We start from the raw sequence: 16,600 nt of genomic DNA, 5'->3' as shown, positions 1-16,600 counted from the left end.
GGTTTCACCATATTGGCCAGGCTGGTCTTGAACTCCTGAACTTGTTATCTGCCCACCCTAGCCTCCCAAAGTGCTGGGATTACAGGCATTAACCACTGTGCCCAGCTGCTCCCTAAATTTATATGTAACTCCTTGGCTGAGCAATTTGAAAACAGGTTTTCTCAGTATAGTCCAAATTAAAATGTATTTTACGATAATATCTAATGAAACATTAGAACTTAATCCTTATTACAAAGTTCTTCTCACTTAATAGTGTCATAAAGTAAAATTAGTATCAACTAAATTCTGCATTAAAAATGTAGCGAAAACCCATGTTGTGCATGCAATTTAATCACTAAAAAAGGAAGTAAAATTTTATTGTGATATTCCTTCTTTGCATCTCATCTTCCAAACTGAATTTCTCTGAAAAAAAAAGCTAGATGGAAATATAAAATGTTTTAAAGATTTCCAGGTGCTGGGCATAGTGGCTCATGCCTGTAGTTCTAGCACTTGAGGAGACCAAGGAAGGAAAAATCACTTAAGTGCAGGAGTTTGAGATCAGCTGGGCAACGTAACAAGGCCCCCAACTCTACAAAAAAATTTAAAATTTAGCTGGGCATGGAAGTAGTACATGCCTATAGTCCCAGCTACCTAGGAGGCTGAGGCAGGAGGATCGTTTGAATCCAGGAGTTCGAGGCTACATGAACCACAATCTCACAACTACCTCCAGCCTGGGTGACAGAGTGAGACCCTATCTCTAAAATAATAATAGTAAGATGCACAGGATAAAAGTCACAATACATACCCATATTGTAAAAAATATTTTAATAGTTCAAAATAAATATTAAAGTATGGTAAGCTGATTCCTTTCCTCAACCCACCTTGCTGTCAAGGTTCTTCATGGTTAAGAGATCAAGTGTCTTCAGAGAGTGGCCTGTCGGTGAAATGAAGTAGAGGCACACATGGATGCGAGAATCATGGTAGGTAAAGAGAGAACGCTTAATCTTCAGTTCTTCTTGGAGATAGGCCTCAAACTGAGCATCTATGTAGTCAACTATTGGTTGGTAGCTGAAAAATTATTTAAATGTTTAACATATTACTTGTATTACCTTAAGATATTTGTGCAATTCTTAGAAGTCTGATGTCTGTATTTTCACTAGTTCATAAACAGTATCTATAAACAGATAACTTTAGTGATAAAAAATGTACAGAACATGCACAAAAGCTATACAAATGCTTTTCAACTTACAATGGGGCTATATCCCGATAAATCCATCACACAAGTTGAAAATATTAGCTGAAACACATTTAATACCCCAATAAACCTATCAAAAAGTTGAGAAATCATAGGTCAAACTATCCTAAATTCAGTATCGTTTGTACTTCCGAAACCATCAGGGTAATCTGTGCTTGAAATGGTATTGGATTTATACTGATTCATTCTTATAGTCATTCACATGCTAGGTCATTTTCTGACAAAGGTTCTCACACTTGCCAGACTGCTCAAAGAGACTAGCAACAGTCTAATTTGTAACCAAACTGCTACCTGACTTATTATTTAACTAATTGAGAAAAGGCATAGGTATCAATAACTCAAAAGATATTTAAGTCAAAGTCCATGATTCCTTGCCTCTCAGATTTGTAAGGCACAAAAAGTGTTAAGTAAAGAAGAAAGGCATACATCAGCTGAAAGTAGCTAACTAGCAATGCTGGCATAGTTTTACTTTCATTCAATTATAAACAAAGGAAAAGCCAATTACATCCTCTGCTCAGATAACTCCTCTCTGGAATGCAGTCTTCCTTTTGACTGTCTCAGATTGTTCAGCCTTCAAAGACGCAAATCAAATCATGGTGCATGTGCCAAGCAGTGTGCTAACGCTGTTCCAAGAACAGTCTGTGAGCATTCCACTCAGTTCTGATATGCTAAACCACTGACTTTGCAACTTATTTTTCTACTCTTAACTATTCTCATTAAACAAATCTGGGTTTCTAAGTGAAAATAACAGTAAACAGTTCCCATGTCAAATTCCCTAGAATCCTTTGCAGCCCTATAATGAACCAGTACTGTTAGCAGCTGAGGTAATTAATAAATGTGTATAGAATTCTTCTATAAAGTTGCTTGACCTTCTAGTCCTTGAGGATCATCACCTTTTTTAAAATTATACACCTTGTTCTCCCTATGCAAATGGTAAGCAATGTGAGACTCAAGACAGTATCTTATGCATCTGGGTTTTTCACGAGAACTAACATAGGCCAGGCTCAGTGGCTCACAACTATAATCCCAGTGCTTTGGGAGACCAAGGCAGGAGGATCACTTGAGGCCAGGAGTTCGAGAACAGCCTGAGCAACAACAAAGTGAGACCCCCATCTCTATAAAAAAATATTTAAAAATCAGCCAGACATAGTGAGTGCCTATAGTCTTAGCTACTTGGGAGGCTGAGGTAGGAAGATCCCTTAAGCCTAGACAGTCAAGGCTACAGTGAACTGTGATTGCGCCACTGCACTCCAGCCTAGGTGACAAAGCAAGATTCTGTTTAAAATGAATTTTTTTTTTTTTAATATACAGACAAGGTCTGGCTGTGTTGCCCAGGCTGATCTTGAACTCCTGGCTTCAAGCAATCCTCCTGCCTTGGCCTCCCAAAGTGCTGGGATAACAGGCGTGAAGTACCACACCTGGCCTCAAAAAAGATTTTTTTTTAAATAATAAATAAAACAACTAGCATAAAACCTTGAACATTATAAGAATTCAATTCACCATTAGAGTGATTATTATATCAACAGTAAGTGATCCTTTGGAAAGTGGTCTAAATGTGACCCAATAGGATTTACTTCCCAAAACAAAATGGGGAAAATTAATCTATTAAGTATATATTTCACATAAAAATTCCAAAGAAACTTTTATTAATGACTTAAAATAGGACAGTAAGAGGACCTATTATATGACCTAAATAACTATAAATGCACCTCTATCTGAACGTTTTGTCTTATGCTATTTAAGAATGAAAACCGGCCGGGCGCAGTGGCTCAAGTCTGTAATCCCAGCACTTTGGGAGGCCGAAGCGGGTGGATCACAAGGTCGAGAGATCGAGACCATCCTGGTCAACATGGTGAAACCCCATCTCTACTAAAAATACAAAAAATTAGCTGGGCGTGGTGGCGCGTGCCTGTAATCCCAGCTACTCAGGAGGCTGAGGCAGGAGAATTGCCTGAACCCAGGAGGTGGAGGTTGCGGTGAGCCGAGATCGCGCCATTGCACTCCAGCCTGGGTAACAAGAGCGAAACTCTGTCTCAAAAAAAAAAAAAAAAAAAAAGAATGAAAACCATAAAGATTTTCTGCTAAATAAATAATAGGCCATTAGAAATTCTTCCACAGTATTCTGGACAAAAATATAAAAAAATGAATCAGAGAGATTAAGAGTAAGAGACACAGAAGATATAATGAGAAGATCTAACATATTTCATCAAAGTTTTCGAAGAAAAACAGAAAAGGGAACACAGGCAATATTTACGTAAGAATTATCTGAGACTTTTTAGAAAGAACTGATGGACACTATTCAGAATCAAGAACTCAAACATATCAGAAGCAAGGTAAATTAGAAATAATAACAACCCATATACAGCACAGCAAAACTGGAAAACAATAAAAACACAGATCTTAAAAGTACTGGAGGGAAAAAAGGAGACTACCCTTAAGGGAGACTTCTTAATAGCAAAGACAGGAGCCAGGAGAGAGTGGAATGGTACTTCCAATGGAAGAAAGAAAATAACTGGCAACCCAGAATTGTATAACCAACTAAAATTTCAAGTATGTGAGCAAAACAGAAATTTTTGGTTAACAGCTGGTAATAAATATATACTGGCCATTTAATAACACTTTGTGTGGTTAAAAAATAGAGAACTCAGCCAGGCATGGTGACTCACACCTATAATCCCAGCACTTTGAGAGGTCAAGACAGACACATCACCCACGAGAAGGAGTTCAAGACCAGCCTGGCCAACATGGTGAAACCTCGTCTCTACAAAAGTACAAAAAAATTAGCCAGGCATGATGGCAAGTTTCTGTAATCCCAGCTACTCAGGAGGCTGAGGCAAGAGAATTGCTTGAACCCATGAGGCAGAAGTTGCAGTGAGCCAAGATCATGCCATTGCACTCTAGCCTGGGCAACAGTGTAAGACTCCGCCTCAAAAAAAAAAAGAAAAGAAAAGAAAAGTCATGGTGGCTCATGCCTGCAATAACAGCACTTTAGGAGGCCAAGGCAATCAGATTACTTGAGGCCAGGAGTTCAAAACCAGCCTGGTCAACATGGCACAAGGACACAGAAAGGTTAAAAGGACTGAGGCCGGGCAAGGTGGCTCATACCTGTAATCCCAGCACTTTGGGAGCCCAAGGTGGGCAAATCACCTGAGGTGGTGAGTTCAAGACCAGCCTGTCCAACATGAAGAAACCCCGTTTCTACTAAAAATACAAAATTAGCCAGGCATGGTGGTGCATGCTTGTAATCCCAGCTACTCGAAAGGTTGAGGCAGGAGAATCGCTTGAACTTAGGAGGCAGAGGTTGCCGTGAGCCAAGATTGTATCATTGCACTCAACCCTGGGCAACAAGAGCAAAACTCTGTCTCGAAAAACAAAAACACATAAAGAAATTAAGTAAAGAAATTGAAAAACCAAACCAAACATACATAAGAAAGCTACAGACAACATAGACATGGAGATATTACAAGAGAAAAAAGTCACTACATAATAATAAAAGTGTCAATGCTTCAGGACGAAATAAAAATGGAGATTAGAAATCTACTGAAATCGCCGGCCAGGCATGGTGGCTCCTGCCTGTAATCCTAGTACTTTGAGAGGCTGAGGTGGGCGGATCACCTGAGGTCAGGAGTGTGAGGCCAGCCTGGCCAACATGGCAAAACCCCGTCTCTACTGAAAATACAAAAATAAGCTGGGCGTGCTGGTGGGCACCTGTAATTCCAGCTATTCAGGAGGCTGAGGCAGGATAATTGCTTGAACTCAGGAGGTGGAGGTTACAGTGAGCTGAGATCTTGCCACTGCACTCCAGCCTGGGTGACAGAGTGAGATTCCATCTCAAAAAAAAACAAAAAAGAAATTTACTGAAATTGAAAATACTACATATCAAACTTGCAGGATGTAGCCTAAGCCATTCTTACATGGTAGTTTATAATACTAAATGCATAAGGCTGAAAACCAATGAGAAATTGGAGCAAAACTCCAAAAGTATAGACATATGCGCAGAAAGTAATTAAACGGGAAAATGAAAAGCATAAAACTGAAAGGATCAATACAGCCAAAATTTGGTATTTGAAAAGATCAAATAAATTGACAACACTTTGTCAAGACTAATCAAGCAGAAAACGAAAAGGAGTGCAAACAACTATTATCAGGAAAGACAGTATCAGTACATTTGACGCAGACAATAAAAAGATATTAGGAGTTTGTTAGAATATTTTTAAGCCAATAATTTGAAAATTTAGATGAAATGGACAGATTCCTAGAAAATTATAATTTATCAAAACTGTCTCAAAACAAAATAAAACCAACTCTGAATTGTCCTATAACCACTTTTAAAAATTATTTAACTCAAAATCTTCTTAGAAAGGAAACCCACGGCTCTGATTTTTTAATTGGTTAGTTCCATCAAACACTTCAGGGAAAAATAACTCTGATCTTATAATTCCAGGCCCTGATTTTTTTTTTTTTTTTTTTTTTTTTTTTTGAGATGGAGTTTTGCTCTTGTTGCCTAGGCTGAAGTGCAATGGTGGGATCTTAGCTCACTGCAACCTCTGCCTCCTGAGTCTTCAAGTGATTCTCCTGCCTCAACCAAGTATATGGGATTACGAGCACCTGCCACCACACCCAGCTAATTTTTGTATTTAGGTAGAGATGGGTGTTTCACCATGTTGGTCAGGCTGGCCTTACTCCTGATCTCAGGTGATCCACCCACCTCAGCCTCCCAAAGTGCTGGGATCACAGGCATGAGCCACCACGCCTATCCAGACCCTAATTTTTATTGGTTAGTTCTACCAAACATTCTAGGAAAAAATAACTCTAATCTTATGCAAATTTCTCCAGAAAACAGATAATGAAAACTCCCTAAACTCCTTTCAGAAGGCTAACACTACCTTGATTTTAAAAAAATAAATGAAAAAGAGTTTAAGACAAGAATACAGGCTAAAAACCTCACTGATGAACACAGATGCAAAAAAGAAAAACAAAAAGGAAAATATAGCTTAATATTAAAAGAACACTATATTATGATCTCAGAATGGTATAAAATAATCAGTTACTATAGTATGACTTACTAAAGATTAAATGAAAGAAATTACAATTTCTCCATAAAATGCAAACAAAAAAAATCTGGTGAAAGTATGTATCTATTGATGATTTCTTAAAAATAGAATTTTTACTAGCAATATAAAGGAACTTCTTTATTTTATCTAAAAAAAAAAAAAAAAAAAAAAACAGCCAAAGAAACAAAAGAGCCAAAACGAAGCAAGCATGGTACATGATTTTTAAAAAATAGAGCCTTCCCTTTGGGATTAGGATGAAGGGAGGGTACCCACTACCATCACTAACTATCCAACAAAATATTGCAGGTCCTACCCAGTATAGTCCGGCATTAACAATGAAAGAAAGAAAAATAAAGTCTGCCTCCAGTCCTGATAGAGGAACTGAGAACAGATTTACCTTCTCACCTTAAGTAACTAGAAACCTGAACAAAATAAATGAAAAAAAAAAAAGGTTTTAAAACACTGGGAAGGTATAAAACTGTGACCACTGAGAAGAGAAATAAATAAGGGGAAACCTACCACGTCCCAGCTTTCTGACTGGAGACATGGGTCCTGGGCACAGCATAGTGAGCACAGAGTCTGGCCATTCACTGAGTTGAGGAAACCCAGACAGGAGTTCAAGGAGGCGAAAGCAACATCTGTGGGTCGGAACAGAAGAGAGCTGCACAAGCAGGAAGCACTGCACATCTGGAGAGAGCTGCCAAATCCTTTGCTAAGCACTGGTATGTACATGCAGGACAGCAAAATACCTATGACCATGGCCATTTCCTATATTAGAGCCATGCTAATGGTTACAACATGCTATATGCTTCTAAAAATTCATTTTGAATGTACACTCAAAATCAGTAAAGTTAGGCCAGGAGCAGTGGCTCATGCCTGTAACCCCAGCACGTTGGGAGGCCGAGGTGTGTGGATCACTTGAGGTCAGCAGACCGAGACCACCCTGACCAACATGGTGAAACCCCGTCTCTATCAAAAATATAAAAATTAGCAGGGTGTCACGGTGGGCACCTATAATCCCAGCTGTTTGAGAGCCTGGGGTATGAGAATCACCTGAACCCAGGAGGTGAAGGTTGCGGTGAGTCGAGATTGCACAACTGCACTCCAGCCTGGGCAATAGAGTGAGACCCTGTCTCGCTTAAAAAAAAAAAAAAAAAAAAAAAAAAAAGTTTATTCTATGTAAACTATACATTAATAAAGCTTATTTTAAAAGAACTGAAGAAATGGGACTGAACACAAGGGAATGGCTAAAGTGCATTCCAACTGATCTGTACTATTTGGTATTTTCACAGAAATGTATTTGTGTATTATTTGGGTAATTAATAGAACACAAACAATACAACAAATAAGTTAATGAGAAAAAATGAAGTTATAAAATGAGCAAAAGCTGAAAGCATTCCCCTGGAGAAGTGAAACAAGATAAAAATGCCTGTACTCACCACTCCTATTTCACACAGCACTTGAAGTCCTGGCCAGAGAAATGAGGCAATAGACAGAAATAAAAGGCATCCAAATAGGAAAAGAAAAAGTCCAATTATCTCTTTGCAGACAATATAATTTCATACCTAGAAAACTCTGAAAGACTCAGCCAAATGCCTCTTGAACTGATAAACAACTTCAGTGAAGTTTGATACAAAATCAACGTACAAAAATCGGTAGCATTTCTGTACATCAATAATGGTCAAGCTGAGAGCCAAATCAAGAATACAATGCCATGTACAACACACACACACACACACACACACAGACACACACACACACACACACACACACACACACACACACACACACACAAACCTAGGAATACATCTAGCCAAGAAGGTGAAAGATACCTGCAAGGAGAGAACTACAAAACACTGCTGAAAGAAATCAGAGATGACACCAACAAACTGAAAAACATTCCATGCTCATGGAATCAATATAGTTGGAAGAATCGATATAGTTAAAATGGCCATACTGCCCAAAGCAATCTATAGACTCAACACTATTGCTGTTTTTTGTTTTGTTTTTGAGACAGGTATCGCTCTGTCACCCAGGCTGGAAGGGCACCGGCATGATCACGGCTCACTGCAGCTTCAACTTCCCAGGCTCAAGTGACAGTCTCGCTTCAGCATCCCAAGTAGCTGGTGGTATGGGTGAGCATCAACATGTCTGGCTAATTTTTTACATTTTTTTTTGTAGAGATGGGGTCCCACTATGTTGCCCAGGCTAGACCCACACTCCTGAGCAAGCAATCCTCCTACCTTGACCTTCCAAAGTACTAGGATTACAGGTGTAAGCCACCACAACTGACCTCAATGCTATTTCTATCAAACTACCAATGTCATTTTTCACTGAATTAGAAAAACCTATTCCAAAATTTATATCAATGCAAAAAAGAGCCTGAATAGCCAAAGCAATCCTAAGCGAAAGAACAAAGTCTGAGGAATCACATTACCCTAACTTCAAACTATACTACAGGGCTACAATAACCAAAACAGCACGGTTGTGGTATAAAAACAGGCACACAAACCAATGGAATAGAACAGAGAACCTAGAAATAAAGCTGCACACCTCTAGCCATCTGATCTTCAACAAAGCTGACAAAAATAAGCAATGGGGAAAGGAATCCCTATTCAATAAATGGTGCTAGGATAACTGGCTAGCCATATGCAGAAGAATGAAACTGGACCACTACCTTTTACCATAAACAAAAATTAACTCAAGATAGATTAAAGACTTAAATGTAAGATGTCAAACAGTAAGAATCCTGAGAAGAAAACCTAGGAAACATCATGCTGGACATCGAGCTTGGAAAAGAATTTATGATTAAGTCCTCAAAAGCAATCACGACAACAAAAAATGTCGAGCTAGACCTAATTAAACTAAAGAGCTTCTACGTAGCAAAACAAGCCATCAACAAAGTAAAGAGACAACCTACAGAATGGGAAAAAATTTTTACAAAAGGTCTAGTATCTAGAATTTGTAAGAAACTAACAATTAAATGAGGAAAAAACAAATAACCCCATTAAAAAGTGACCAAAGACATGGACATACAAGCAGCCAACAAACATGAAAAAATGTTCCACTGGGCGCAGTGTCTCAAGCCTGTAATCCCAGCACTTTGGGAGGCCGAGGCGGGTGGATCACGAGGTCGAGAGATCGAGACCAACCTGGTCAACATGGTGAAACCCCGTCTCTACTAAAAATACAAAAAAAAAATTAGCTGGGCATGGTGGTGCGTGCCTATAATCCCAGCTACTCAGGAGGCTGAGGCAGGAGAATTGCCTGAACCCAGGAGGCGGAGGTTGCGGTGAGCCGAGATCGTGCCATTGCACTCCAGTCTGGGTAACAAGAGCGAAACTCCGTCTCAAAAAAAGAAAAAAAAAAAAAAAGAAAAAGAAAAAATTTTCAAAATAATTAATCATTAGAGAAATACAAATCAAAACCACAATGAGATACCATTTTATAACAGTCAGAATGGCTGTAGGGAAAAGAAAATGCTTGTACCCCGTTGGTGGGAATGCGAATTAATTCAGCCACTGTGGAAAGCAGTTCGAAGATTTCTCAAAGAACTTAAAATAGAACTACCATTCGACCCAGCTATTCCAACTTGGTATATATCCAAAAGAAAATACATTGTTCTACCAAAAAGACACATGTGCTCATATGTTCATCATAGAACTATTTACAATACCAAAGACATGGAATCAACCTAGCTGCCCATCAACGTGGACTAGATAAAGAAAATGTGGTACATACATACCATGGCATGCTACACAGCCATAAAAAAGAACAAAATCGGCTGGGCGCAGTGGCTCATGCCTGTAATCCCAGCACTTTGGAAGGTTGAGGCTGGAGGAGCGCTTGAGTCCAGGAGTTCCGGGCTGTAGTGCACTATGCCAATCAGGTGTCCGCACTAAGTCCGGTATCAATATGGTAACCTCCCAGGAGCAGGAGACCATCAGGTTGCCTAAGGAGGGGTGAACCAGCCCAGGTCGGAAATGGAGCAGGTCAAAACTCCCATGCTGATCAGTAGTGGGACTGCACCTGTGAATAGCCACTGCACTCCAGCCTGGGCAACATAGCGAGACCCTGTCTCTTTAGAAAAAAGTAAATATTAAAATTTAAAAAAAAAAAAACAAAAAAAGGAGCAGCCTGGCCAACATGGTGAAACTCCATCTCTACTAAAAATACAAAAATTAGCCGGGTGTGGTGGTATGCATCTATAATCCCAGCTACTCAGGAGGCTGAGGCAGGAGAATCACTTGAACCCAGGAGGCAGAGGCTGCAGTGAGCCAAAACTGCGCCACTGCACTCCAGCCTGGGTGACAGAGTTAGACTCCATCTCGAGAAAAAAAAAGGAACAAAATCATGTCTTTTGCAGCAACATGGATGAAGCTGGAGGTCATTATCCTAAACATATTTACACAAGAACAAAAAAACAAATACTGTATATTCTCACTTATAGGTAAGTGGAATCTAAACATTGGGTACACATGGATATAAAGATGGCAACAACAGACAATGGGGACTACTAGACTAGGAAGGGAGAAGCAGGGTAAAAGCCGAAAAGCTAACTATTGGTACCATGGTCAGTACCTGGGTAATCAGATCACTTGTACCTCAAACCTCAGCATCACACAATACACCCAAGTAACAAACCTGCAAATGTACTCCAAATCTAAAATAAAAGTTGAAGTTATTTTTAAGAAAGAAAAAAGTACTTACAAAAATGGAAATACATTTCAAAAAGTAAAATGAACAAAAAATTATTGCTTTACCAATCCTTTTCCCCCTTTCATAGTTTAAATTTGATATAGAATCTCTACTCAATCTTTATATAACCCTGGGAGAAATATTAACAGGAAATAGAGACCTAAGGTAAAATATAAATTAAAATTTCACTATCGAAGCTTTCTTGCAATGATTAATAATGTAACTGGCTATTTTGATTAGAATTTTACAAAAAATTTGCACATCACGCATTTGGCCATTATATATATATATATATAACATATGTATTATTATATATTAATAATATATATTACATATATAATAATATACATATTTTATATATATATATTTGCTCTTATATGTCTTGTATTTTTTTTCTTCAAGGGGATAAGCCCTGCCTGAAAATTAGTATAATTAATACACACTGAATTTGCATGTCAGGAAATAATTAAAGCTCCTTTTGCTGAAACACACATTTTAATAATGTGATTCAAATTATTCTAAATAAATTAGACAGATGGATAGAAAAATGTCAATGTGCTGATAAGAACAAAATGTTGCTTAATTATTTTATTTTTAAAAATTAATATGTGTAAGGAAAAGTATAGATTACCATAGGAGAAAATCAAATCATAGTTCATGGGGCTGTAAGGCAAATGTCTTGAAGTAAGAAAAACTTGTTTTATTACAGGAAGAAAACACATACCTCTCTTCTTTATTTATTTGGTCACCAAATCCCACTGTATTCACAATGGTCAATTTCAATCGAACATTACTTTCCTGGAGTTCATATGTCTGAGCTTTAAGTTTAACATTTGGGCAAAAATGTGAGGATTCATGGTCTTCAAAATTAGTATTAAACAATGTGTCAATCAGTGTTGATTTTCCAATTCCAGTTTCCCCTGAAACAAACAAAGGTACCTCTTTATGGCTGCATGAATGACTGAGAAGAAATACAACTGTAAACAACTACAGTGGTTTCAAAGACACCAAATATTTCAAAGGCCAGGGTGTGCATGAAAGAAATACATGCTAATGCTGGTCCCTCAAGTTATTGGCAAGAGCATAGAGCAAGTGTCTAAGCTACTCAGAACTTCGACAACACTGAAATATTTACAGAACAAGCCAAAAGTTTAAAGCTAAGAAAAACAAAATTAACAGAATCTAAACAACTGAGGAGAACACCTGGGATTATGATTTCGGATTAGTAACATACGCATTGCTCTGCTCATGACAAGAATGAAGTGAGCACAAGGAATATGAAGGAACAACTTAGAGGAAATGTAGATGGCACATACCCACGCAGAGAATATTAAAGCAGAAACCTTGCTGAATGGATCTGTTCACCAGCTGATCAGGCAAACTCTCAAAACCAACATGGCCAGACATAGTCAAGGAACGAATGTTTTCTCTTTTCTGAAGGAAAATAAAAACAAAAACAACAGCAATAATTTTTTTTAAACTTTGACTTAAATAGGATGTAGGCACACTGGAAAGGACAAATATATCAAAGAAATGAAAAATGTTATAATCATTATACCTTACCTAAGATACAAGTGACTAAGTAAATTTGCAGGAAAAGAAACCTGTGTCCAGATCCTCAAAACACACATTTCTTATCTCCTTCATACAACGAGAGTCTAGCACTATGTATAACATTAAAACATTCCATTTCCAAAGTAGGAAAACATCCAACTATAGCATACTCACTCACAAAATGGAAAGTTAAAGTCCATTTGTTTATGATAAATTTTCAATAACTTAGAAAGTTCTTACATTAAAATGTCAAGTGAAAAAAAAGTACAAAACAAAAGTACAGATACAGGTTCAGCTCCCAGTAATGGGAGAGTAATTTAGGTCAAATTTACCCACCTACTGATAGTAATCACAAGCAACCCTTTTAAATCACTAGAGTGTAACCAAAGGCAGATAGACAGTGGACAAAATAAGACTTGAGGAAAGGAAACTTACCAGGTGAGATGAGTTTATCTAGCTTTTCCTAGAACTCAGGAGGGTTATAGTCTTAATGGGTTAAGTTGTCAGTTGGAGACTAGGACAGGCAGATTGGTTGGAAATTGAGGGATAGAATTCCAGAAAGAAGGGAGTCCAAAATCTACAAACACATTCCCCTCAAATCCATGGCTGGTGGCCAAACTGCACACATATAGAGGGAATACAAAGATCTCAGAAAGGGGAAAATGGGAATTGGGAGGAGCTAAGCAGAGTTATCAAGTGCCATCTTGGGGAGATGGACAGAGCTTAAATTTTAAGTCTGTAAGTTAAAGGTCTCCTGTAAACACCCTAGGCCTTCTACTGAAATTCCAGATGGGCCACATTTTAGGAGTAAGGTCCATAACCCAGCAATCAGAAAGGCTCCCAGTACTGAAAGCAAAGGTGAAGCAGACCTGCCTTAACAAAGCCTGTAACAAGGTTCAACATGAATGATCTACGTGATCAGTCAGCAATTTAATTGCCTGTTAGGACAAGGCTAAACACTGCAGAAGAAAACAGAATCTGGCATCTCTACAGTATTTACTACTGTACAATTAAAAAATTATGACTGAAAAATGTGATACATAGTCAAGAAAAAAAGTCAGCAGAAAGAGATCCACAATGAACCAGATGTTTAATTAGCAGGTAAGAACTTTAAATAATGCTAACAAATACGCTAAATAATCTACAGGAAAAAGATGGATATAATGGGTGGCATGATGGGGAATTACAGAAAGATTTAGAGCTCACAAAAACAAAAAGCAGCAAACAAAATTTCTAGCATGTAAAAAGGCAACATCTGAAGTAAAAAATGTATTTAGTATTAACAGCAGATCAAATAATGAAAGAAAGATTTGTTCAATAGTTACTATCCAAGCTAAAAATCTGGCAGAGAGAGAAAAGGTAAAACTATGATAGACCCTTAAAAACTTGTGGGAGAGTATTAAATGATCTAACATACCAGTAACTGGAATACCAGAAGAAAAGTCAGAGAAACAGGAGACAAGGTCAAAGTGCAGGGTAGGGTGGAGGGGGAAAATAAATCTAAGTAATAGTGACTGAAAACTTTCTAATTTTCTAAACTTGAACTCAGAGATACAAGAATTTCAGCAAACTACAAACAGTAAATACCCAAAGGAACCCACATCTAGCGACACCACAACAAACTGCTTAAAAACAAAGATAATGAAAACTTTAGGCCACACACGGTGGCTCATGCCTGTAATCCCAGCATTTTGGGAGGCCAAGGTGGGCAGATCACTTGAGGTCAGGAGTTTGAGACCAGCCTGGCCAACATGGCAAAACTCCATCCCTACTGAAAATATAAAAATTAGGCCAGGTGCAGTGGCTCGTGCCTGTAATCCCAGCATTTGGGAGGCCAAGGAAGGTAGGTCATGAGGTCAGGAGTTCAAGACAAGCCTGGCCACGATGGTGAAATCCCGTCTCTACTAAAAATACAAAAATTAGCCAGGTGTGGTGGGGATTGCCTGTAATCCCAGCTACTCGGGAAGCCAAGGCACAGAATTGCTTGAACCCAGGAAGCAGAGATTGCAGTGAGCTTAGATCACACCACTGCACTCCAGCCTGGGTGACAGAGCAACACTCTGTCTCAAAAAAAAAATTAGCTGGGTGTGGTAGCACTTATAATCCCAGCTACTCAGGAGGCTGAGGTGGGAGGATCACTTAAACTCAGGAGGTGGACCTTGCAGTGAGCCGAGATTGAGCCACTGCACTCCAGCCTGGGCAATAAAACAACAAAAAGAGAACTTTAGCCACAATCAGGTGTGGGAAAGACACTTTACACACAAGTAAAACAAATAGAACATGACTATAGATTTTGCTTAAGAGACAATGCAAACCATAAGAGAAAACAATGACACCTACAAAATGCCAAAAGAAAAAAAAGACAACCTAGAATTCTATAGCCAATGAAAGCATCCTTCAAAAATGAAGGCAAAATGAAGACATCTTCAGACAAACAAAACCTGAGAAAATCCACTGCCAGTTGGCCTACAGCCTAAGAAATGTTAAAAGTTCTTCAAGAGAAAGGAAAACAACAACAGATCTACAAAATGGAATGAAGATCATCAGAAAGGCAAATATGTAGGTAAAGGTGAGAGAGTCTTTTTTTAACTTCTTGAAAATATAAACGTTTAAAGCGGGCATCCCCAAACTGCGGCCCCGCTGAGGCCATTTATCCAGCCCCCCGCAGCACTTCAGGAAGGGGCACCTCTTTCATTGGTGGTTAGTGAGAGGAGCACAGTATGTGGCGGCTCTCCAACGGTCTGAGGGACAGTGAACTGGCCCCCTGTGTAAAAAGTTTGGGGACGCCTGGTTTAAAGCAATAACAAAAACAATGTATTACAGGTTACATGCACAAGTAAATTGTATAAGAAACACAAAATACAGGAGGGGGACCAGAGGAATAAAATATATATATAACTTTTGTTTTTTTGAGACTGAGTTCCACTCTGTCACCCAGGCTAGAATGAAGTAGTATGATCTTGGCTCACTGCAACCTCTGCCCCCCAGGTTGAAGGGATACTCCTGCCTCAGTATCCTGAGTAGCTGGGATAATAGGCACCCACCACCACACATGGCTAATTTTTATAAATGTTTAGTAGAGACAGGGTTTCACCACGTTGGCTAAGCTTGTCTCAAACTCCTGACCTCAGGAGATCCACCCACCTCAGCTTCTTAAAGTGCTAGGATTACAGGGGTGAGCCACCATGCCAGGCTAAAGTCTTATATTATTGAAGGTTGGGTGTGAAAAGTTAAAGCCTAGTTCAATTACTGTAAAAAAAATACTTAAAACCAAAGAGGTATAGCTAATCAGCCAAAAGCAGAAATGAAATGGAGTTATAAAAACTCTCTATTAATCCAAAAGGAAGTAGGAAAGGAAAAAGTGAAAGGACAATGGCACATACAGAAAATTAGTTATCAGGGCCAGGCGCAGTGGCTCACGCCTATAATCCCTGCACTTTGGGAGGACGAGATGGGAGGATCGCAAGTTCAGGAAATCAAGACCATCCTGGCTAACATGGTGAAACCCTGTCTCTACTTAAAAAAAAAAAAAATTAGCCCGTGTGGTGACGAGCACCTGTAATCCCAGTTACTTCAGAGGCTGAGGCAGGAGAATCGCTTGATTCTCAGGAGGCAGAGGGTGCAGTGAGCTGAGATCGTGCCACTGCACTCCAGCCTGGTGATAGACCAAGACTCCATCTCAAACAAACAAAACCCAAAAAAGGAAATTAGTTATCAATAAATTTTAAATTAAAACTAAAAGATAACAATGAATGAAGAACAACTGGAATGCTGATAAATTTGCTAGTCTGAATGCAAAATGGTACGGTTGCTTTGGAAAGCAGTTTCTTATGAAATTAAACACATATTACTACATAGCCAAAAAAAACCCCACTTGGGAGGTATCCAAAATGATAAAAACATATATCCACACAAGAATTTATACATCAATGTTCACAGCAGTTTTATTCTGAATGATCAAAAACTGGAACCGTCCCAAATATCCAACAAGTGGTGAATAGACACAAAATTTGTAGTATACTAAACTACTGCTACATTTACAACAATGGATGACTAGCTA

General features: G+C 38.7%; 1 protein-coding gene across 3 annotated transcripts in view; it reads right to left on the bottom strand.

The window, feature by feature from the left end:
• SEPTIN10 (septin 10) overlaps nt 1–16,600 on the bottom strand; it is an 82,829-nt gene that overhangs the window by 31,315 nt on the left and 34,914 nt on the right. For 2 of the 3 annotated variants that reach the window (XM_039459857.2, XM_039459831.2), the window contains exons 3-5: nt 12,303–12,420; nt 11,711–11,906; nt 861–1,047 (exon numbers count right to left, since the gene is read on the bottom strand). In XM_039459857.2, the coding sequence (XP_039315791.2) occupies nt 861–1,047; nt 11,711–11,906; nt 12,303–12,420 (501 nt within the window). Of the gene's footprint in view, nt 1–860; nt 1,048–6,807; nt 7,320–11,710; nt 11,907–12,302; nt 12,421–16,600 lie in introns of those variants that run through there. The other variant, XM_074400298.1, reaches the window with a different exon arrangement.

Source organism: Saimiri boliviensis, chromosome 1, assembly GCF_048565385.1.
Source record: "Saimiri boliviensis isolate mSaiBol1 chromosome 1, mSaiBol1.pri, whole genome shotgun sequence".
NCBI lineage: Eukaryota > Metazoa > Chordata > Mammalia > Primates > Cebidae > Saimiri > Saimiri boliviensis.
The sequence above is the reverse complement of the archived record's forward strand: the minus strand, read 5'-3'. Positions and strand labels throughout refer to the sequence as shown.